Consider the following 24203-nt stretch of genomic DNA (forward strand, 5'->3'; position numbering starts at 1 on the left):
GGCATTCTCAACAATAATCCTTACGTTTTTTCTGGTATAAAGGATCCTTGGTCCTAGGCTGATGAGCCACGGCTTGTTTCCATATGCCTTGCTGTCACATGCACAGGTGCAAATGAGCTGGCCTTTGGAGCACCAGCTATAGTCCGAGAAAGACCAGTGTTATCAGTAGGAAGGTGAGCGGTAGCACTGCTAGGACAGCAAGCTGGCCCTATTCAAATGAAATTAAAGAAACATAGATCCAGGCAACCAAATAAAAAGTTGCAAAGCCAAGCCCTTCCACGCCTGCGAGGGAGACAGCTCTCAAATGACTAATTTAAATAAAAAATGAGAAACACAAAAGAAACAAGCCAATATCACAACATTCCCTTGTCCCTGAATGAAATTAAATTAAGAGAAAGAGAGGCCAGAAAAGTTTTAAAGTACAAAGTGACTCTGAGATGAGCAGAAGTTAAAGAGGGAAAATTCTTTGATCTCTCGGTCTGCTTATGTATGCCTTCAATGTTACCAATGGGGTGGAACCAAAGCAAAAAAAAAAGCTCTAATGCCAGAAAAAGCAGTAGCAAGATGGGTCCAATCTCGCTAGGTCCATCAGCCAAACATGAACGGATCTAGTAAGGGGTCCCACGCAAATTATGTTAGCCGATTAAGCATTATTAAACAATTTAATTTGGACAAACATTACTAGGGCTAATATAGACTCTCTGAGGCACTTTGAAGCTTTCATCCCTATTACTACAAGGATCATCATCACAACAAGGAATAGAGCGAATATCAAAGATTGGAAATTCCTTTCCTGGTATGTTTCGGGAAGTGCCACTCCTACCATAACAGGAGCATTGGCGGGCACATGTTCCTTGCTGAGAAACCCAGGACAAAAGTGATGGCAAACTGTGTACCACTTCTGAAATAACTTTGGAATGAGTGATGCAGGCACTACAATGCAGGATAACTAGAGAGGTTTCAATCGTCATGGAATAATTAACATAACAGCAGAACCGCAACTGATTCAGATGTTGGAGAACTCAATAAGGAGGCTATTTTGCCCAAGGGTCTTGTGCATAAGGATATATTGCAGTGTCTGCTTGAGTCCCAATAAGTCCGAGATAGTTTCAGCTAACTTAGTTAGTTGGATATTTCACTCATGAAGTTGCAGTTTGGGGGTGGGTCAACAACAGTCAGTAAGTAGTCCACAGCATTGTACAGTATGACATAGAATTTTAAACTACCATCAAAATCTAAGTGGACTTAATTTTTTTCCTACCATATAGCCTCCTCATGGTACACTACTCATATTTATGTTCTGGTTTTATTGTATTTATTTAAGCAAAACCATCAAAGACTCCGGCAACCTAATGCATATGTCGTTTACGTCTCATCTCGCCCCTGTTAACTTGTCAAGGGAGTTTGTTATGTGGGGGATTAGATAAATTAGCTTACGTAAACTTTAATTTGAATATGTAATACAGTCAGCAGGGTTTTTGATATTTTCTTATCCCTAGAGGTACTTTGACCATTTCACCCATAGTGTGGTGCTTACCAACATGAAATATTTTTAACAAAGGACTGTGGCCCTCTCCTCTCCCTCCACTCTTTCGTAGCTGTATGAAGGTGTTGGAGGGAGCAAGAAGAAAATAAGGATATAATGTGTTGCCAGTTAATCTGGGAATATGAATTAAAGTTAACTTTCTGGATAAAGCAATCTGAGATGTCAGTGTGTAAAAGAGGCTAAATGCATGTAGGTGATAGAGTGTTTCTGATGTTATTACTTAACGTTTAGTAGTACTGAATGTGTATTAACTGCTTTTCTTTTCTCTTTTTGTTAGCTAGCTGACAAAGGAAGCCATACCCCCATTCAACTAGTTAGTAAATGAAAACAACTAAACCTGCTTAACCTTTAAATTTATAAACTTATAATTGTTTACTTTTTTCTGCTTTTAGACATTTGTCTCTTTTCACTACAAAATGTTAAAGGCAATTAGTTATACTCTTTATACTCTTTACCACTATTTATACACAGTGGAAAGTCATTTTGTCATTTGTCATTTTGTTAGTCTCAATCCATTTCTCCATTTTAAATTTATGTATTTCTGAACATTTTCTTATAAAAGGACTCTCGAAGGACAAAGTGCTGACAAACTAAAAGGAAAACTGCCTATGATAGGAAACAGAGGGTCTGTGCCTTTTTTTACTCATCAGTTCAAACGTTACATTTTAATACTTCTCAGAACAGAAAAGTCTTTAGAAAAGTCTGTGGAATAGGTCTTGAAATCTCTGGTGCAATCACTTTTAATCCAGTGACTCAGAGACTGCACAACTATTGAGCAACTCAATCCATATTGCATGCAGGAAATGTGCTATATAAGAATGCTGTTAAGTAGTGCTCACTCAGTCATCTAAAACAGATAGCATATTTAAAACGTATCAAAAGGCTGAAGATTTAGATACTCAGTATGTACAATGATCTCGGAAGATAGGGAGTTGCCATCCTTAATGGATTGTTATCCAGTCACTGTAATCATCGTAGATGACTGGCCACATGCGCAGTGATGAGTAGGTAACTTATCTCTACAGACAAATTCTTTTTTTTTGCCTTCTTTAACTGCGCTTGACAATGGTTAATTTATTTAATGACAATTATTAATGATTGTACTTTCACAGTTTTAATCTGACAAATATTTAAAGAAAGCCTTTTTAAATAAAATTAATTGTTACAAATTCATAGGGCAATGCATTGATGTTTAAAAAAAATATTTTTATTACAGATTTTAGTATGAAAAACAACATAAGAGAACTGTACCACTAAAAGATACAGGAAAGTGTGTTAAAAAAGACAGTACTATTGAAGGAGAGGGAAGGGAGGCCTCCTAAAAAATCATCATACATAGGAGCCTCAGTCCATTCCATATATTCTTTTACATACAGCCCATACACTAAAGTGCATACAGTGCATAAATGAGCAACCCTCCCCGAGAGTCCATAGGCCTTAAACCACCCACACAGTAACGTACATACATGCAAATCCTTTTATTAACTGATGTTATTACGAACTGCATTCTATAATTTCATCATACCAGCTAACCAGCACAGCTGCAAGACCCTATGTAGATGAAAATATAGGAGACCAAGCCTTAAAATATATGCGTGCATGAGAAAATACCCATGATTGTGCTCCCTGGAACCTACAAATCCCCACCATAAGCCAATTGACCTTAACCAAAGGTAATCCTGGAGAAGTTGGTGTTGCCCTTCGGCCGACAGGGTAATCCTAAAATTGGCTCTGGCGCTATTCTAAACGAGGCACCCAAAGCCATTTCCCCTTCATGCTGGCCTTTTTGCCTCGCCGTGAGTGCAGATTCGTTTTCAGATTATACATAGCCAGCAGGCACACCAGCCAGTGATGGAAGGTCAGGGGGACCACAGCCATGGCAACAAAGGTAAACAGCTGAAAGGGCCCTGGTAACACTTCGCTATGTACACCCAGTAAGACAAGTTGGGGGGCAAAGGTGATTCTAGTTCCTACCCCGATATCAAAAAACCTAGTGATCTCATTCCTCAGCAGTTCTAATGCAGAACAGCTACAAAGCATATATATCAGGTTGGCTCCAGGGTATTGACAGCGTGGGCAGCAAATGACCCCCGAATCCCCCCGAACCACGACCCCCCCCATGGCAATTTTCCCAGGTGTTTAGTAAAGATCGAAAATATGTTTTGTAATGTTGTGCTTGGAGGTTAGCCTGGAGTAATAAGGTTTGGGCTAAATCTAGGGATTCTAAAAAGGAACATTCTGGGTACCTCTGCTTTTTTCCTACAAGTTAGCTTAGCTCAAGGTTGTCTTGCGAGAGGGAGTTCAGAACTCTTTAGAGTTGGCTAATAATGCACTGAGGGCCATCAGATCCATTTTCTCAAAGCTCTTTCTTGTACTCCAGTGGGATTGCCCGAAGGAAGAATAAGATCTTGGGTACAAATACCATCTTAACGACGTTACTGCGCTTAACTATGGAAAGATGTAGCTTATCCATCCTGTGAAATTCTCTTCTTGCTTTCCCAAAGACAGGGCTAAGTTATTTTCTACGATCTGGTCCACCTCGGCCACCACATTGACTCTGATACACAGCCTTGTCGACTACCCGATTAGCCCTGAGCTGAGCGTGCTTGTTAAGGACTATTTGGGTTTCATTCTGGTTCAGTAGATACCCGGAAAACCTCCAGAAGGCATCTCAATTTCCCTTAATGCGATCCCAGGGCTGGATGTGACTATTGCGACATCGTCTACATAGATAAGGACTTTAGTGTCCCAGCCATGATAGCGCATAGGGACAGTCAAGGGGATAGCATTGAGCCTCCAAATTAAGGGGTTGATACAGAACGCAAAAAGCAGGGGAGGACAAGGACACCCTTGTCTGGTACCCCTTTAGATTTTAATTTTCCCTGACTGATTCCGAACCTCCGCCCCCCTTGCCCCCCAGGGATAAAACCATGCTGTCTTGGAGAAACAACATTACCTACGATGTGGCTCAGGCTCGTGGCGAATACTTTAGAATATTTCTTCATGTCTCTGTTAAGCACGGTAATCAGCTTGTATGACCCTCACTCTTGCAGAAGTTTTCCTTTTTTTAAGAAACAACAATATTTGCTGAAGAGCACGAGGCTGGGGCCGGCTGGCCCTCTTGTATCTCCAAGAATGTATACAGCAGAACTACGTCTAGCTGGGTGAAAAACGCTTTATAAAACTCTAGGGCAGAGGTCTTCAATCTGTGGGGTGTGACCCCGCGCGGGGGGTGGGGTGGGGGGAGGACGTGGAATCATGGAAAGGGGGGGCGCGCATTCCCCGGCCTCACTTCTGGCTGGAATCTGGAAAATGACAGCCGTTTTCAAGTGGTGAATTACAATAGTTAAGGTGCTCTCCTGGAGTGTCATTTAGGGAGTGTCCGCTACGGTGAAACAGAAGTTGATCAGACAGATAAACAAGGTTTCTTGCCAGGGTGCCTGCTTACTTAAAAGAAATGCAATTGTGCATTACGAGTTAATCTGCAAATGTAAAGGATGCTTAGGGGCCAGCACTGGCTTTAATATATCGCATCTTGATCTGGAAGCTTTGTGATGACAAAGATTTTTGAATGGTAGTGCAAAGAGTTAACAACTGAGCTGTGAAGTGTGTGCTTTTAATCATAATTGTATTTACATAGCGCTTACTATACCGGAGGGGTGTTGAAGGCGAGTAAGAAGCAAGAAATAGCAAAAGCCTGAGCTAGGGCGGGCAGGCTGGAAAAAATATTGTGGCGAAATGTTTTGGAAGAATAGGAGTGTTTTAATTACGACATTTGGGGGATTTTGATGTTAAAGAAAGGGAGGCTAGACTGCTGGGGAGGGCAATATTAGGCATGGGGATGGGTTAGTCAATTGTAAAGAACCAGTATGTGCAGCCGGACAGAAGGTTCTTGTTAGCTCTGCATGCTCCTAAATAACTCAACCTTTTCCACAAATTTTAAGCAAGAGAGAAGAGTCAGTCATTTCCCAAGGTGGCAAATCTGTTTTCTGAATTAGCCAAAGGGTTTCAAAGGAAGCAACTTATGACTATAAGAGACACAAAGACAAACCCAGAGAAGTGCCCAAACACCTGGTAATATGCATTACAGATTACTGCTGTAGACTTTCACTTACCTGGCAGGCACATTACAAATTCCTGTTTTGACTTTCCTGCTGACATTTTTCATCAGAGGATCAGTAGCCCTGATGCGTTTTATGGGAGCGGATTATTAGTTAAAACGTTGGAGTACTTAAGTTTCATATTCAATTACATTTTCAGAAAAAGTATCAATTTACCAAAAGACAAGTGTTTTTTAAATGGACAACTGAGCTCTGAAGGACATGCTTTTAATTGTAATTGTATTTAGATAGCGCTTACTATCCCTGAGTAGGAGTTGAAGGGACAGATATGTAAAAATATATGGATTACATGCGGTCTGGTTATTAACGAAATCTATATTTTGAAAGCACCATTTTATTGTAAAACTTTTTGTGCAGTTTATATCATACTGTATGTAATGCAAGTATAAAATAATGACTTACATATTCACAGTGCTTTCTGTCACAGGCTGTTACCACATAACACTAAAAATAAGCAAATCACTATTCTCCATTGCACCCACTAAGATTTAATTCAGTGGCTCTCTAGTTACACCCAGACCTTTGCAGTGGATTAACTAATAGCAGTTTCATAATGTGCTATGTTGCATTTTCCACTGAGTAACAAGTTTACTTATTTATTTTTCATTTAAGCTGCCCATTATTTTATATGTAGCTACCTGACGGTGAAAGACCTAAAAAACGTACAGAATATTTTGTGTTGAGCCACATCTTTGACCCCACGCTCAGACTTTCAAGGCCCTCCAGCCCCTCCCCACCCCCAAAACATGGCTGAGGTCAACAGCAGCAGCAAACTAATATTACCAGGAGTCAACTTGTGCCAAAATAGAAGTGTCTGCTTTCATAATGTTACAAATAAAAACCTTTTTTAGAAAAACAATGTGAAAGAGGATTAAGGGACTACTTCCTCCCCTGTAATTGGATAAAGCATCCTTCTTAAACCTTACAGTTCATCATTAATGATTGTAAATAGTGCGTTATAATTATGATGAATGATGTTCAGCAGCCTCCAGTTCCATGTAGTTGTAAAAGCCAAGCTGTCAGCATCCCATGAAATTTAGTATGGTTCTCCTCGGGTGCTGTGCACTTAATTTGCAGCCCATGCATTACAGCCATTATACCAAGGGCCACTGGGATTTTGCGATTGTGAAGTAGCGCCGATTTTTGCATAATCATAGATTTGCTGCACTAGCCACATAATCTGCTACATAATCTGCTGATTTTAACAAAATAAATTTTTGTTTATAGCTCATCCGGTTCAAAAGTTACTAAAAAGCAGTTACATGTTGCCGCACAGCAGAGGGTCCTTTTGCAAAACTTGACTGGTCACCTTTTTTATTGCTTATTGCTATGTTTGGGTGTTAAACTGGTACTAATGAGGTGCATCCACAGATTGACCATCTCTCTGGAGAAAAACAGGCACACCCATCACATTAGTTCAGAAGGGTGTTAGCATTCAAATACGTTTTGTCAATTTGTGTTTTTTTTTTTTTTGATAATTTTATTGAACAATAAATCAATTACAAGCATGGGCCTACAACCACCAGGGCCGGCCGCTAGATTCAGAAAGGATCATACAGATGTTAAGGCAGTAGTCGACTCCCGGGGCCCAGCCCCGTACATGGCTCCGGATAGTCCTAGGGAAGCAGGATACATAGGTTTAACATAAATAACAAATAAAAACAAAAGGCGAGGCGTAAGGGCAAAAAATGTGGGTCAGGCTACATCCGGGGGACTCTACTTCTGACCTTCAAATAGCTATCAAGAGGAAGGAGTAATGATAGGTCGGGGGGGGGGGGGGGTCACGGGAGAGGAACGTCTATATTCGGTTATTCCAAAAGTCGCAAGGAACCATCAAGGGTCAGGGGGACAAAGCAATATCGGTGTCCACTAGGGGGGGAATACAGATACCCCCACGATACGCGTTCCATTGCCCCCAGATTCTACCCCATGCCCCCGGTTTACCACGAGCCACATACACAGTCTTCTCCCTGAACATGCACCAGTCCATGTTCTCCTTCCATACGGACACGGTGGGAGGCCGCTGGGAACCCCAAAGCTGCGCTATATCTCTCTTGGCAATCATGTTCCCCAGGGCCGCCCACCGAGTCTGAGCCGCGTTATAGTCATTGGGCTCCCACACATTCAGGACACAGCGACGCACCTCCGGCAGCAGCACAACCCCGGTGACTTGTCCCATGACCACATGAACCCGGCGCCAGTATTCCGCCACCTCGCGACACTCCCAAAGGATATGGAGAAAGGTGGCTCTGAGTCCACATCCCCGCTTACAGAGCCCGTCTTCAGAAAATCCCATCGAGACCAAACGGGGACCCGTCACATACACCCGGTGGAGAATCTTAAGTTGGACCAGGCGGAGACGGGCTGGAATGGCCACTTCCTTGGGGGACGACAGTGCGGACTGCCAGTCCTCGTCGTCCAGTTCCACCCCATCCCCCGTCCACGCCTCCCGGAGGCGCACCAAGAGGTCAGCCCGATTATTGATAAGTTTTTTATAAATTAATTAAATAGTACTGTCGGGGACATGACCATCGAGTATGCGGTCCTCGAGGGGCGAAGAAGCCGGGATCTTGGTCCCCTCCCCAAAAACAGAGAGCAGGGCATGCCGAATCTGGGCGTAGCGGAAGAACTCCCTTTCCGTAAGTTCGTATTCGCTCTGGAGCGCCGCGAATGTTTTAACAGCACCCTTAATCCATAAGTCTCCCACTCTACTAATACCAATCGTGTCCCAACGTTCAAACCCCTTCGTTGTCCAGAGGCTTCCCAGGCGGTCGGAGGCAAACAGAGGAGTAGCACATGTTAATCGCTCACTCCAGCCCAAGGCTACATTGGCCGCCTTCCAGATCCGTACCGCAATCTTAGTAGGGCCCGTAAGGGTCCGTCCAGCCGAGCTGGAGTAAAGTGCCCTGTTATAGTTTCCGCCGGGAAGCAGGAATTTATCCATCTCATACGCCGGATTCAAGCCAGGCGCATACGTGGCATGGTTAATGGCCGATAGCTGTGAGGCCCAATAATACCTGCGAATGTCGGGAAGCGCGATGCCCCCGTCGTACCAGGGGAGAGTAAGCTTTGCCAGAGCGATACGCGCCCGTCCGTCCCACACCAGTCTCCTCTGCAGGCTCTCCACCTCCCGAAAGTAGGACACAGGAATAACATCGAAGGAGTTCTGAAGCGCATAGAGAAATCTGGGAAGGGACATCATTTTAAACAGTGCTGCCCGACCCAGCGGGGACAAGGGCAGCTTACACCACCGAGCCGTGTCCTCCCTCAAACGCCGAAGTGGAAGCAGGAGATTCTGCTCATAGCGAGCCACCGGGTCCATCGAGACGTATATTCCCAAGTATTTAAAGCCGGACAGAGATAATTGGATCGGAAGCCGAGGCGGCAAGAGAGGAGGGTCACCGGAGATAGGATAGACACAGGATTTAGACCAGTTGATCGTTAGACCCGAATTTCTCCCAAAGGAAGTCAGAACATCAAAGAGAACATTAAGCGACTGCCGCGGCGAGGTGAGATACAGGAGAATATCGTCCGCATACAACGAGACCCGATCCTCGAAGCCCGGGGCCCACCGGATCCCTCTGATCGAGGGCTCCCAGCGGAGCCAAGCAGCGAGCGGCTCCAAGGCAAGAGCAAAGAGCAGAGGGGACAACGGGCACCCCTGCCTCGTACCCCTACCGAGAGCGAAGGGCCGAGAGACCCGCCCATTAACTACCACCTGAGCCATGGGTCCCGTGTAAAGAAGCTTCACCCAGCCAAGAAATCCCTCCCCAAAGCCGAATTTGGTCAAGACAGCCCAGAGGAATGGCCACTCGATGGTGTCAAAGGCCATCGTGGCGTCTAAAGAAACCAGCACGGCTGGTTCGGAGAGGTACTCCGCCCTGGCGAGGGCGCCGTGAAGACGCCGCAAGTTAAGAGCGGTGTTACGGTGAGGGATGAAGCCGCATTGATCAGGATGAATCAAATCGCAGATGACGCTCAACAAACGATTGGCAAGGACTTTAGCCAGGATTTTAGGCTCTGCATTTAGCAGCGAAATAGGCCTGTAGGAGGCACAGCGATCTCGTGGCTTACTGTCCTTGGGGATCACGACTATCGTAGCCAGACGCTGGTCGCCAGGAAGGGAGCCTGCCTCAAGGGACTCCTGAAACATACGACGGAGGAAGGGCGCGAGTTTATCCGGGCGCAACTTATATAATTCAATAGGCAGCCCGTTGGGACCCATCGCCTTGCCCGAACGAAGGGACCGAATCGCAGTTGCAATTTCATCTACAGACAAGGGGGCGTCCAGCTGCTCACGGTCTTCGACGGACAGGCCGGGCAAAGCAATATCCCTCAGCAGAAGGCAAGAGTCTTCTTCATCCCTATCAGTCACCGGGGAGTACACGGCCCGGAGGTGGTCAGCGAAACATTCCACAATCTCACCAGGCTCAGTCACACACACTCCATCCGAGACACACAGCTCCGGGACCACACGATTCACTCTCTCCTTCTTATCCAGCCACGCAATCAACTTTCCCGCCTTGTCCCCGGCATCATACAATCGACCCTGCTGCTCCCTATACATCGTTTTGGCAGCGTCAGTGACAAGAGACCTGTATTCAAACTGTTTCAGGCTGAGGGCATGGAGCCCGTCCGGAGTGACACCCGTCTCCAAGGCCGACTCCCGCCCCGAGATGTCAGTCTCCAGCTTCACCACTGCCTCACTCTTGAGCTTCTTAGCCACCACTATCTGGGAGAGGGCGTGTCCGCGGATTACGGTTTTAAAGGCTTCCCACAGGGACATTGCGGACGACACCGACCCCTCGTTTTCAAGGAAGTATTGATCCATAGCCTTAACCAGGCTGTCGCGAGTCATAGGGTCTCGCAGGTACCACGGGTTAATGGGAGCAATCCGCCCTGCAGACCGCGACTCGGTGTCAAAGAGCAGCCACAGCGGGGAATGATCGAAAATACCCCGCGCCAGGTGCCTAACTTCCCGAATCCGACCAGTCTGTGCCGCGGGCATAAGGAAATAGTCCAACCTAGAAAGACTCCCATGCGCCCCAGAGTGAAAGGTGTACTGACATTGGGTCGGATGCATTAATCTCCAACTATCCACCAGGCCGAAGGTCTCCAGCAGGCCACCAAGCCATGACTGGGCAGCAGGGAGGGCCCTGGGTGGGTGACGATCGTCAATTTGTGTTTTGTTTGTGAAAAAGAAAGTACCATTGTGCATTTTTGGGTAATTCTTTTTGAATACTTTTTGTTTGAACTGTGAGATAAGCCTCAGACTCCGAAAAACAATCACCCACAAACCTTTGTTTTGCTAAACACGATTTAGTTTTATTTCCCCACCGGAAAAATGATTTGCATGAAAATTGGGAATGCTTATGGTTGTCGATGAGGAGTACCAGGTTCTGGAACTTTTCGTCAGGAGGGGGTCCTTACGCCTAAAAGATTTTGAAGGGAGGTCTTGGCAGCAAAAAGTTTAAAGACCTCTGCTCTGGGTGGGATCTTGACCGTCCCTACCGCTTTCCCTGAAGCAGACATTTTATAGCAACCTGAATTCCCACCCATGACAGAGAAGTATCCAAGAAATCCCGATCTTTGGCACCGAGCCTCCCAAATTGGACAAACTCCAAGTAGTGCAATAAATCCCCATCATCTTGTCCTTTTTCCTCTCTATGGAGCCTCTTGTAATACCCAGAAAAACCTCTCGTATTCCTTCTGGGTCAGTGACTAGGCCACCCCACGAATCCCAATGCCGTGTGTTGAGGCTCTTCAATATTTTATTTCAGACGCCACCAGAATTAGTTGAGCTTCAGCTTTTTCCAGGGCCCTATAGAGCTCCCTCAACTGCAACCTCTCTTTTTGCTGGTTCAGGCTATAACCAACTATTTCACCCCGCACACTAACCTTGAAAGTATCCCACCCTGCCCCAACTGGGGCACTCCCACTGTTATACTCCATGGATTATGAAATTCAAATGTTCATATGCCAGATATATTCTTTGTCAGTGAATAATACCTGCTCGAAGGATCAATTCTGTGTATTTGAACCCAACCCTGCCTCAGTTATCCCTAATACCAGCGGGTTGTGATCAGACATGGCCTGTGGGAACTTTTTGATTTTTGAACCATGTAGCACACTATGTGAGATTAAAAAAAAAGTAATCAAGGCAGGCATGTTATCTATGTGGGGCAGAAAAATAGGTATAGCCGGGGTCTGAGATTTTAATCTTAGACCAACCATCAGCACGCCTGTGATCCTTCCCCAAGCGTAGCAAAGATCTGTTTACTTTGGGTTTCCGACCAGAATAAGATTCTGTCCCATCTTCTAACAGACCCCCCCCCACCCCCACTATATTAACGTTAAAATCCCCACAGATTGTATTCAGGGTCGGTATCGAGTCAGTCAAAGACTGTGGGATCATCAGTTATCGACCCATACACAGAGCAGAGGGTGAGGCCACCACTAGCACGATAACATTCGGTGATCACCCATGTTCCAAGTCTGTCAGCCTAAGAATGGCTAAATCTGCAAACATGTCTTCGCGACATACCAGCCAAACCTCCCCCACCCAGAGTTCTTACTCCTTGAGTGTTGCAGCCTATCAGTTGAAAACCCAAAGATTCAAGCAGGTGCATCTTTTCCCCCTCTATATGTGTTTCCTGCATGCAAAGTATATCTGCAATCAACACGTAGCTGCAAGAGGCAAAAGGTAGCCCAGGATCTATCGTTCAGCCCACACATATTCAAAGTCACAATGCAAAGCTTACTCATGACCAATATACCAAAACAATACCTGCCACAAGGGCCTTACTCATTTTCGTGACTGACCTTCCCCACCACTTGCTGATGCGAAACATGCATTGCAATTGCCTCTCCTCTCCCCAACTCGGCAGCGCCCCTCCAACCTAGCCCCAGAATCCCCATGAACCAAGCTCTCGTCTGCCCCCTTGCACTGCCTTCCCATTCAACACTCTGTCCTCCACCACCACCTTGGAGCAATTAGGCCACCCATAAGCTGAGTGATGACTCCCAAGACCACCCCCCAGCTTGAGAATAGTGAATACGAGAGAAGAAAAAAAAAATAGTATAGGTAAAAAATGCGGATACATCCCAAAAATGGGATGGATGTGAAAATGCACCCCTCTTAATAGCGTATATAGTTTCCCACCTACGGCAACCCAACCATACCTGCTAGACACTATAGTGAGCAGTGAGAGAATTTTTTTTTTAATTATCAATGAGCACCAGAGACAACATTAGGTTAACAACTTGTCCTGACAAAAAGAAAAGCCCTCCCAACTAAGAGATCTTTCCAGTCTCAGAAGAAATGTAATTCGGATAATCCGTAGCCTTAATCTCAGTCGTGAAAGTCCTTGTCTTGCCTTTTGGGATAAACGTCAGCTTGGCTGGGTTCAGCAAAAAAGCCTCACTGCCAAAATCCTGATAGATTAGATTAGCTGCCAGAGAGGTATCAGGCCAGACAAAAAAAGTATGTCCGTTGTAGCTCTACTTGGCGTCAGGCCGTGCCTTTTCGAAAATTGCCTGCTGAAGTAAGAAGCTCCCAAAGTATACTAAAACAGCTTTGGGTCTTTCGACTTGCTCGACGCAATGTTTTTTGAGCATCAATGGAAAGCGCTGTACATGCTGCACCTCCAAATCCCAATTCCAGGTGGTTAGGTCAGGAAAGGCCTCCTTCAGTAGATTTAACAGAAAGGCCCCAATATCGCTACCTTCATTTCCCTCTGCAAGACCCAGGAATCTAAAGTTATTGCTGCGTCCTCCATCTTCCATAATAGGTCACACATCTGGGATTGCTGAGCATCAGCTTGACCTCTAATTTATTTATTTATTTGAAAAGTTTGATAAAACGCGAACATAACCCGAATGGGTATCATGAGGTAAAAGCATGAATACCACAGCATAGTGGAACATGTGAGGTACATGAAAAGCAACAAAGTCATAGGGGAGCACTGGGGAAAAACAAAATTACAATGGTGAACCAAGGTAACATCTCATTTTATGTGAGGAGACAAAAATAGAACTTTTGAAGTTAAAGTATAAAAGAGTGTCAACAGGAGATGGAAGTAGGTTAAGATGACTCCAGGACTTTTGTTGTAGATCTAACAGGTACATGCCTCAATGTAGGCTTTTGCGATTCATTAATTGCGATTATTAAGGAATCGCAAAGCATATGCATGTAGGAATTGCTATAAAATTAGCGATTCCCAAACATTCCCTAATTGCGGGTCGCAATTAAGGAATGCCTTCCCATTCATTCCTATGGGCCTACAGGCCCATAGGAATGAATGGGAGATTGCACGCGCAATTTGCGAGTATCAACAGGTACTCGCAAATTGCGCATGCAATTTCAAAGGTGGAAGGGTGTCAAAAGGACACCTTGTTGCACCCTGAAATTGATCTGTGCACACATGTTGCGCGCACACATGCCCCAAGGGCATGTGTGTGTAACCTACAACTTTGAAAAATGCACTTAAGTGCATTTTTCAAAGTTTTTGCAAATTACCATTAAGTACAAATTGATGGCAATTTGGCCCCCTATTAGCAAAATCGCAGTTTTCGATTCAATCATGCATTGCATTGAAGGAATCGCAATTTGCAATTCCTTAAATGCAATCGTAATTTAAGAAATCTCAATTTGCGATTTCTTAAATTGCGAGCGGCTGACAGGTTGATGCATCTCAGATGCCCTTTTTGCAGGGGCAAATGTCCAATTTTTGCAAATCGCACCGTTTGCGCTCGCAAAAAGGGTTGATGCATGTACCTGTAAGTGTCTCTACATCGAACTCCAGAGCGGCATCATGCTATTTCACAGAGGAGATTCTATCACCAATTTCTACACACGTTTGTTGACTTTCTCGATAGCCCTTGTAATTTTTACTAGATCTAGTGGGGACCTGCGGCTCTCCGTTTCAGATAGGCCCAAGTGAAGGCTCTCCGTCTGAAGGGGTCGGATGATTACTATCTCGATATGATGAGGCAGTTTGTTGGATGGGACCCTCTAGATAAAATTGACTGGTTGCGGAATAGCCCCACTTCAGAGCCCTGGGCACATGAGCTTCATTTGCAAATTCAGGCACCTTCTTTTGGCTCCCCCCTCTTGACTTTTTCCGGTGTTTCTTCTGCTTTGTTGTGGTACAGGGGTCAATGAGTGTACTCATCATCGTCCACATCACTGAGACTTGCGCTGGAGAATTCTGAATCGTTTGTGAGAAAAAATAATTTATCCCCACGGTCTGCAGGGTGTACCAGGTTTTTAGTCCTCCCGTGCCCTTTTGGTGGAGAAAAGAATCTGTATGCATGGAAGGGATTATTGCAGAACTTGAAGAGGGTATTCTAGTGTCCGTACTCTATATACCTGTGTTCAATTCACGCTCAAGTTCAAGCTCCAAAAACTTTGCAGGGTTAGTGGTAAATATAGGCGCTGTATTGCAGGAGACCACCCCCACCCGTCCTGTCCCAAATTCACTATAGACCTTAGCAGCATGCATGATTCCATCAGACCAAACAATGTTCATAGCTGTCGTTATGGGACACCCCTCCTCTGCCAAGGACTCCACACCAGCCAATAGGGCAGCTACTGAGTCCTGCACCAACAGTCCCTCTTATATACCATCAAGGCACCTCTCTATATTCTCGCCCTCATTGGAGGAGCATTAGAATAGAGCTCTTTCGGATGCAGTCCAACTGGGAACCAACCCTGGTACGCCCCCCACAATAATCCATTGTTCCAGCAGCTGTTTCTTTTCCAATTAATGGGAACTGCTCCATCACAAAGTGAGTGTTAATGGGAACCATGGCAAAGAACTGCAACAGAGGGTTATAGTTGGCCAGTAAGACCCCGCTGCTAGTCTACTTGATTCAAAGCTTTCCTGAAGTGCAGCTGATTGGAGATGAGCATCTAAATCCTTGCAGGAGTTTAAATCAACTTTCCTCGCCCGTGTGCTTCTCCGGTCCGTTTTTGGGAGGGCTTGCCTAACAACACGCTGCAGGGCCAGTGCTGCTTCTGAATGTTCCCAGGCCAGTCTCGATCCTTTGGGCGGCATGTTCTGCACTGAAGAGCGCTGAGAGAGAATGCGGCAGAGAGCTCCAACTGCCAGACGTGCGGTCTGCTACAAGAACGTGGCAGTGACGAGCAAAATCCAGACGTCTGTCTCCCCGATGTTCTGTGAGGTCGGACGTGATTTCTATCTTTCTAGCTTCACTTTCTTGGTCTCGGGTAGCAGTCAGCTAGAGCTGGAAGGGAGCTGGAAGGAAGGCATGTTACATGGTCGCCATCTTGATTCCAACCGACAGACAATTTCAGTCAGAGAAATCATAATAAAGTCGGGGAAGATGGCCGCTTAGAGAGAGCTCCTAGCAGAAGCTCCAGAGCTTGGGATCAAACATCTAGGAATATCCCCGTCTTTGCCCTGCCATCCTGCACTCTAAGATAACTCGCTTGAAGTGCAAAGTCTTAGGAACGAATATAATTGGTACGGGATCGTTCACATACCTGCCTCAGCTACAGAGAGACAATGTGTCCGCGAAGCAGTGAACGGACGATGAAGCGACCTTCGGATCGGGCGCCCAGCACCGACGGCTTCTGCCACATCACCGTTGCACCTGACTGGGCTTTTCTGTGAAGAAAGTTTGTGGCGGCTCTCCGTCCGATGCGCAGACTGGCCCCAGTGGTGGTCTGGCTCAATGCTGCCTTCGGCCCAGCGTAATGACTGTTGTGGCGAATGGCTGGCGGAGGAGGGAGGGCCTTGGGTGCGCGTTAGACTGGGTGAGTGGCACCTGCACGGTCCTGGCGGGCTCCCTCCTCCCACAGCCCGACCAACTCTCTGAGAAGTGCCTGCTGGTCGGATAGGAGGGTTCTAGATGACACAGACTCTTGGGGGGTGCTTGTGACTTCTCCATGCGCCTCTCCGTGAGCCCCGGAGGCTGGGGACTAGAATGCCTCTCCCCCCCCATGCTTTGCATTGGGCAACATCCAGCAAGGATGGATTTCCATTAGTGGATGGGACTTGGCGGTATGTGGCTATATGCTTTTCCTGTATGATTTCTTTGGGGGTGACCTAACCTCCATTTTAGGGGTGCCTCAGCTTGCTCCGCATTTCCCTGGTCCCCACATGGAAGTGGGTCAAGATGGCCGCTCGGGGATGTGGAAATTAACATAGGACTCTATCCTAGTAAAGTTTTCAGGAAACAGTAATAGGACTATGACTTCCTCCAGCGTCCTAGAAACTCTGGTGTCAAAGGGAGCAGCCATCTTGGAAAGGTGCCAGCTCCTACTCCATAATCCATGAGCTTCTTTTGGTTACACACGTTTCCTTTGTAACACTGATGCCTCCCTGGTTTTTCTTCATCCCAGCGGTCTAGTCTAGAGCAGTCAGGAACAGGTACTGTAACCTTATTCTGTCTGCAGCCTCTGTCTGCAGCCTCTCTTATGGTGTTCGGATCGTCTTCCTAACACATAGCAAGGGAGGGGAGTGAGAACTGTGCTACCGCCCCACTGTACATTTCAAGTGCTCTCCTTTAATCTGACTACTTTACCTCTTCTATTTCTGAATGCTCTCCTCTAGGACTACTTTACCCCCTATATTCCTAACACATAGCTAGGGAGGAGAGTGAGAACTACAATTCCGTCCCTCTGTACACTTCAAAGTGCTCTCCTTTAATCGGACTACTCTACCTCATCTATTTCTATATGCTCTCTATATGCTCTCCTCTTGACTACTTTACCCCCTCTATTCTAAGTGCTCTCTTCTAATTGGACAATTTCACCTCCTCTTTCTGATCGCTACCCACATCATGGCTCAGCACACCTTTCTCTTCTCTGACCTTCTTGCTCACAATTTAAACACAATAGCCTCAAACGATGTACTGAAACGCTTATCTTGGACACTTGTATTTCCAATAAGGACTCTGTGGTGACAGACCTCATTTTCTACACTAACCGAAGAGCCCAGTGGAGAAAGACTAACTTTTGCACTGCACTCCAGACAGCTGACCAAAACACCACATGGTTTTCCGTTTAACCACACTACCCTCCCTTGCCCCTTAGGCAGATTTGACCATTTCCTTATACAATAATGGGAACATCCTTATTCAAGCCTCTGACCTGAACCTCAAGCGCTTTGACAGTATCTTCTTGAAGATTATAAATACATTTAATTTCTCGAACAAGGCCACTCTCCATCATAACAGTCTACCCTCAATATCTGCACCCTCTGTGCCTTACACCTCTTCGTCCTCCAATTCTGCATCCCCATCTGTACCTATTTGCCTACCCTCAATATCTGCACCCTCTGTACCTTACACCTCTTCTTTCCCCAATTCTGCGTTCCCATCTTTACCTATTTACCGCTCTGTTCTCTCCAACAACTCAGAGGATATGTATATCACCCACACTACTATCACGGACATCCCGGTTATTCCTCCCTTGGGCTATGGTAGTTCCGACTCGAGGGCCCTCCACCAAGTGGCTGCCCCTAGTTCTTCTCCTCTTACCCACTCCTTCCGTCAAATGTCACTTCACCCTCTTTACCCACATGCTGTTAGCTCCTTCAACTTGGGGGTTGAGCGTTCCACCCGCACAACTAACCATGACAACCCTGCTAATCTTTCCCTAGATTCAGGTACTACCAACTCAAGGGTCTTGGACCTAGGTGCTGTCTCCAGTATTTCTCCTTGCAACCCACACCCACATACCTCTGCCTCCTGCGCGTCTCCTATCGCCTTTGTTAAAACCACCTTACCCGCTACTAAGCCCACAATAGGGTTGGCGGAGGCACCCCCTTACACCTAATCTTACTCCACTTCAGGCCAATCCTCCTCCCTTGGTGGATGGTGAGACCACTCTAAAGCGGGATTCTATCTCACCCTCTCAAAATTAGGTCATACCCACTGTCTCCTTCTGGGGTGGCTGAGGAGGGCATTAACAGCCCTGACATTGAGGAGAAGATTGCTGACCTCAAGCAGGATCTCCTTTTAAGTGCCAGTTTTTAACCATGAGTTGAGAATCATTCTGCCCCCCCCCCACCCCCATTGATGACAATGCTGTTAATGAACTGAGGCAGGTCAGCGGTCATGTGTATCCTATATGTGGCTAGATTTGTTTTATATATGGAGCAAAAGTTTAGTCTATTAAACCAAACAAGAGTTTTCTGTACAGCAGACATGCTGGACTCACGTATTTGAAGGTGCTCTCATATGTGACAAAGACATTTTATCTGTATTTATCCATATTTATTTTGTGTTTTGTGTATAAATGAAGTTGTAAAACTGTACATTTCCATATTTATTTAACTGATAGACACATACTCGTACTCTGATGTCTGGTGTGATTTAGCTATTTAAGCTGCCAAATATTACGTAACAATACATCCACTAAATATTAGCATTACACCGCAAATGTATGTTGACATGTCATTATTTGAAAAAATTTCATCCTGTTTTTTAATTTCCAATGCTGCTCAGCTGTTGGGCTACAATTTATGAAAAACAGCACAGAGAGTCACTTAGAAGAAGCACAATTATCTGCATTTACCCACTTTTAAAAATAAATGCAGACAGAAAGCACATTGTTTTCGGTCTGTATGTATCTGTAAAAATCTGTAAAAACGGAAAACAGGGAGCCTTAATTATAATTAGGTCGAGAAGTTTATTTAAGTCTCTATACCTGCAGGTCGAGTAAGATTTTTAGGATTTTTCAAGCCCTGTAGGAGCTGACAAACTCACAAGGCTGACCACACCTTGCACTTCCCAAATTCCCCCGTCATGCATTTACTCTTAATTAATTTTATTAGTCAATGATTACATTAACGTTGGAAAATCGAACTAATACTTGGTATCCTTTGGTGACTACCTAGTAGGCATAAATCCAGCCATTTTTCAACTTATGTTAACAGATAAAAAGGCCTTTGTGAATTGGGCGCAAAGATTTTGTGTTGAAAAAAGTTTGATAAACTAGGATTTTTGGTCGACTCGGAGAGTGGTAGTATTATGGTCTTATTAGACCTGCTGGCAGCATTAACCACTGTTTATCAAGTAATCCTGCAACTGAAGCTTCGTGAGATAGGAAATGAAGGTACGACTTTCAGGATTGAATTATGCATTATTCAGACAACAAATAAAATATTCTAGAAGTAAATTTACTTAACTCTTCTCGGGCATTACTTTCCTTCAAAGAATGAGTTTTGGCCATTAATGCATTGGGCATAACATACTTAAACTTATTAAAATTAGGATTGTTGGCAATACCTTAGATGATATCAATGACTTCTGTAGAGGGAATTGCTTCTTAGATAGAAAAACAGTGATTTGAATCTAGTTCCTTCTTATGGAGTTGAGTCATATACAACATTCCTGAAACGCCGGATTTATTTGGTCTTCCCAAAACATTTAAAAAATAGATAGACATCAAGGGGGTAAGGGATGCAAACCTACATTTTGATGTACAGATAGAGATAGTAAAGGGCTCAGCCTTACTCTGACATTTCAAACAAATACTACCTTACCTGGATGTTAAGAACCATAAATCAATCATAGGGGCAGTAAGATGCCAGATGGCTTTGCCTCTGAAAAAAAAGTGTTTTTCTAGTGCTGGTTCAGGCACTCAAGAAAATTAGGTAGGATGGTAAAGTAATAAGAAAGACCACACCATGGTTTGGTAACTGGCTATTCCAACCGGCAACAATACTGAAATTCAAAGGACAGATTAGTATCAGCAGCTCCACCACTGGAGTTAAATGGAAGGGTGAACATATCAAATAAATCCCCAAACTGACCAATGAATAAGAGCTACACAATTCACAACTCTATGAACACCTACAGCTGCAGCATGTGCTGTGCTCCCATTTGCCTACAACTTATACGGTCCCTGAGTCTATCTAAGTTGACTATTGGAGGTCTTGAAGCCAAATGTAAGTATACAACATTAATCATAAATGACTCTGATGGTCATGACTCACTTGGGGTGAATAAGAAACTGGATGTAGATGCCTTGATGTAGGAAGAATGGACCAAGGCCAAAATGATGGGCTGGGAGGTGGCCATTTCGGCAAGACTGCCAGTTACAGTTCATATACATACATATGGTTTACTACATCCCCAAACATCTGTAGCAAATGCAATGTAGTATCTCTCCTAGTTGCCTTGCCTGTGATACACAATGGATGATTTCTTCCAAGTGGTAATGAGGGCCTGGTTTTTCAGAAGTACTGGGAGGAGGTATCACACACCCTCTCTGGAGTGACAGGGTTTCCTGTTGAACTACAATCACAAAGCAGGCCCTCTGGGCCTAGTTGAGTCTTGGATCTTGCAAGGCGAGCTACGATGTTAAATAAACCTGACTTTCCGGTTAGCAAAACACTACATAGCCAGGCACTTGTTTGCCATTGTGGCATCACAGTTTTAAGAATGGATGAGAGGCATGGACAACTGCTCTTTGGAACCTCCTTTGCGAACATCAGAAGACATGGAGTCCTGGTGGGATTACTTTGGTATAATGCTTCTTAATTTCATGAACAGCAATGTTTCTAATGCTATCTCTGCTTCCTATCAGTAGCAGCACCAGCGACTCTTATGCTGTTGGCATATGTGATTCCAGACCGACATGCAGCTTCAATATGAATATGCTTTTACAGATGTAAACAATGTTTTGGTAGGAATGTCTCCCGCAGTTTTTATGACCTTGTTGTTTAAACATTGACTCAAAACCAGTAAAATATGTAATAAAACAAAAATAATTATAAGAGCAGTTATAATCCTAAAACTAGACTACACTAACCTCTTACTGGGAGGCCTACCAGCTGGAATCGTTTTAAAGCTGGCCCATCCCTTGCTTCATTGGCGACCAGTAACCAAGTTTATCCCTCTTAAACATTCATTTGTGCTGTTTAAGATTCCTTAAACGGAACGTGCCAGCCTATCTAAGGGGCAAACCATCACGATATCGGCCAGAGTTTGAAAAAGGTGACATGATGCTTCTGAAAATTCCAAGAATGAGGCTCTGCAGGTGTTCTTATCTTGGTCCACAGATCTGTTAACTTTTAGAATACAATCAAATTACTTTGGTTTAATTCTTAAGCTTCTGTGGGCACATCAGTAATGAAATACTGCAATTGGTACACATTAATACTTAATAAGAGTAGCTATGCAATGTATGTATGTAAAAATTAAAGCAGTACCCAGGAATGATGGCCTCTTCTGGAATGCTGATAGAATTGGAGATATGAGACTCACGGAAGTCTTCCAATTTTCGGGCATCCATCATAATCACACGAATGTTCTCATCATTCAACATTGAAAACAGCTTTTCAGCAGTAATGGATTTTTGTGATGTGGAAGAGGCTGTATGAAAAAAGTGAAGATAAAAACCTAGTGAAATACACACTAGAGATAGCAAGAAAGGTGACATTTGGAGTGAGCTAAAGTTATTAAATAAGTCCTAGTAGTACACTTAAAAATGCATGGCAGCAATTCAATGAAATTAATCAATTTCTATGAAATTTCACAGGCAAGTCACTAGTGTAGGGTCCTTTGCAGTTCAAGTGTGCCAGTTCATTTCTGCATGCCAAATGTGGTGCACTATGTTCAGTCATTTTACATTTCTATGAGATCTGTCTATCTACAAAGGTTCAACATGGAAACAGTTTGTTTAACACACATCAAAAATCAAAAGTAACAATGCAAAGTCAAGCACAACTGTATTTTGTTGAAATGGTATAACAAGCATTGGCATAGACAATAGGTCTCGCCTTTGGGACCTTATAAGTATTTTATTTATGCAGCACAATATCCTTACTGCAACAACATTAACTGATGCATGGCTAAACACTTTAGTAAAACATTAGTAAATGGTAGCATTTTAAAACGCTTTCATTGGCTGAGCCAATCTCAGTATTCCATTCAGAGTGCCTGTATGACGGTAAGTCCTAACTTATTTTAATAAATGAACTGGATGCCGGAGGTACCGCAGTGCACAAATGAAGGGCTTTATGACAGCATTGATACAGGCGCAGTGCTCTTCAAGGTCAAACCCAAGGTGAACTTCAGTTTCCTTTCCATTAATGTTTTTAGAAATAGTCTTAGAAACTGCAGGTGGTGACAAGGTTATTTGATATGAAGCTACATCTTAAATCCTGTGAGGGCATTTCTTTAGTTGACAGAGCTGTCAGGGAGTGTGGCTGATAAGGCCTACTGTCCTCTCCAAGCTGACTGATCATCTTGGCAAGACATAACCAGGTTACAAAAGAGCCAAAATGACATCACATCAACTCAGTCACATCCTGTAGACACCGGTGCCTATCTCTCCTCCACGCCGCTAACATACCAAAAACACAAATGGTATTTTCAGTCTCCGTTACCCTGCTTTTACCCTTTGTCTGTCACTCTGAGGTAAATCACCAGCACATTTGTCGCAAGATATAAAGCGTTGCTGCCTCGTGCACGCTTTGTCAGACGGAGAATCATTTCCGGCACACCACTGCTAATCCAACTGCTCACGCCATTTGCATAGCACTGTGTTTGGAAGGATCTGCCATGAAGGGTAGCGCCGCGCGCCATTAATGCCTTGTGCGCCCGCAGTGGCGAGCATTGGACTGTTGCTTTAAATCTTGGAGAGCTGTTCACATCAATAATGGATCCCGAGTAATGTATTCACTTCAGGAGGGAGTGGCTGCCATTCATTCGGTGAAGCTGGTTTGTTGAGATAATTGATTTCTATATAGTTGAAAGATGGGAAAAGGAAACGTGCGACAAGTACAGTGGGATTTGTGGCAATTTTGATTGACATATCAGTTTAATTATAGCACCCGCTTGAGGTGCACTGGCCCTCTGCTGCTGGAATTCAAAACATGCCTACAACCTGAAATGCAACAAAGATGAGTTTCTCATGTACACCGTACTATGAATGCTAGCTTAGGGCACTTTTATGAGCCCTCTTCCATTTACCTCAACAGACAGTAGACGTGACGTGGTAGACTCCTCTGCACGATGCAGATAAGTGCTAGGAAAGACAACACGGTAAATGAGATGCATTAATAGCTGCTTGTGAACAGGGGATAGACAAGTTCCCAGAACTTCTCGTTTAATTTACAGGGACAGGCAGTTTCCCCAGCATAGGCTTTCATTATGGTAAGCACAAGCAGGAAATTAGATGTTCCACTTCAGGTGTGATTATCAATATGCAACAAAAGATCACTAAACACTTGTAGGACTCACTAGTGTCTCCTGTGTGTCTAATATGTATCTATGGTGATAAGCCCAAGCTATAATCCTTCTCTACAGGTCTGACACTGTGCAAGAGTGCCTCTTGCCTGCAGTTCATGGGCACCTGGCTGTTGCTGGCTGGTGATGTCAGATGGGCAGATACTCTCGTTATATAGAAACTGCCTACTTCCTTTTGGAACTAAATGACCCCCAATATACTGAGTCAGGGGCTTCGTGAGGTTTGGGAAAAGTCAGTGGCATAACAAAGGCCCCCGCAGCCTCCGGGGTGCCCCAAGCTCCAGGGGACCCCTCAGCACGGTACTCTG

The 24203-nt window shown here is 44.7% G+C and overlaps 1 protein-coding gene across 1 annotated transcript in view; it reads right to left on the reverse strand.

The window, feature by feature from the left end:
• USP8 (ubiquitin specific peptidase 8) overlaps nt 1-24203 on the reverse strand; it is a 724285-nt gene that overhangs the window by 492339 nt on the left and 207743 nt on the right. The window contains exon 6 of the mRNA XM_085644251.1: nt 21855-22017. Coding sequence (XP_085500377.1) covers nt 21855-22017 — 163 coding nt within the window. The remainder of the gene's footprint in view (nt 1-21854; nt 22018-24203) is intronic.

This window comes from Triturus cristatus, chromosome 3_1 (genome assembly GCF_964204655.1).
Source record: "Triturus cristatus chromosome 3_1, aTriCri1.1, whole genome shotgun sequence".
NCBI classification, from domain to species: Eukaryota; Metazoa; Chordata; class Amphibia; order Caudata; family Salamandridae; genus Triturus; species Triturus cristatus.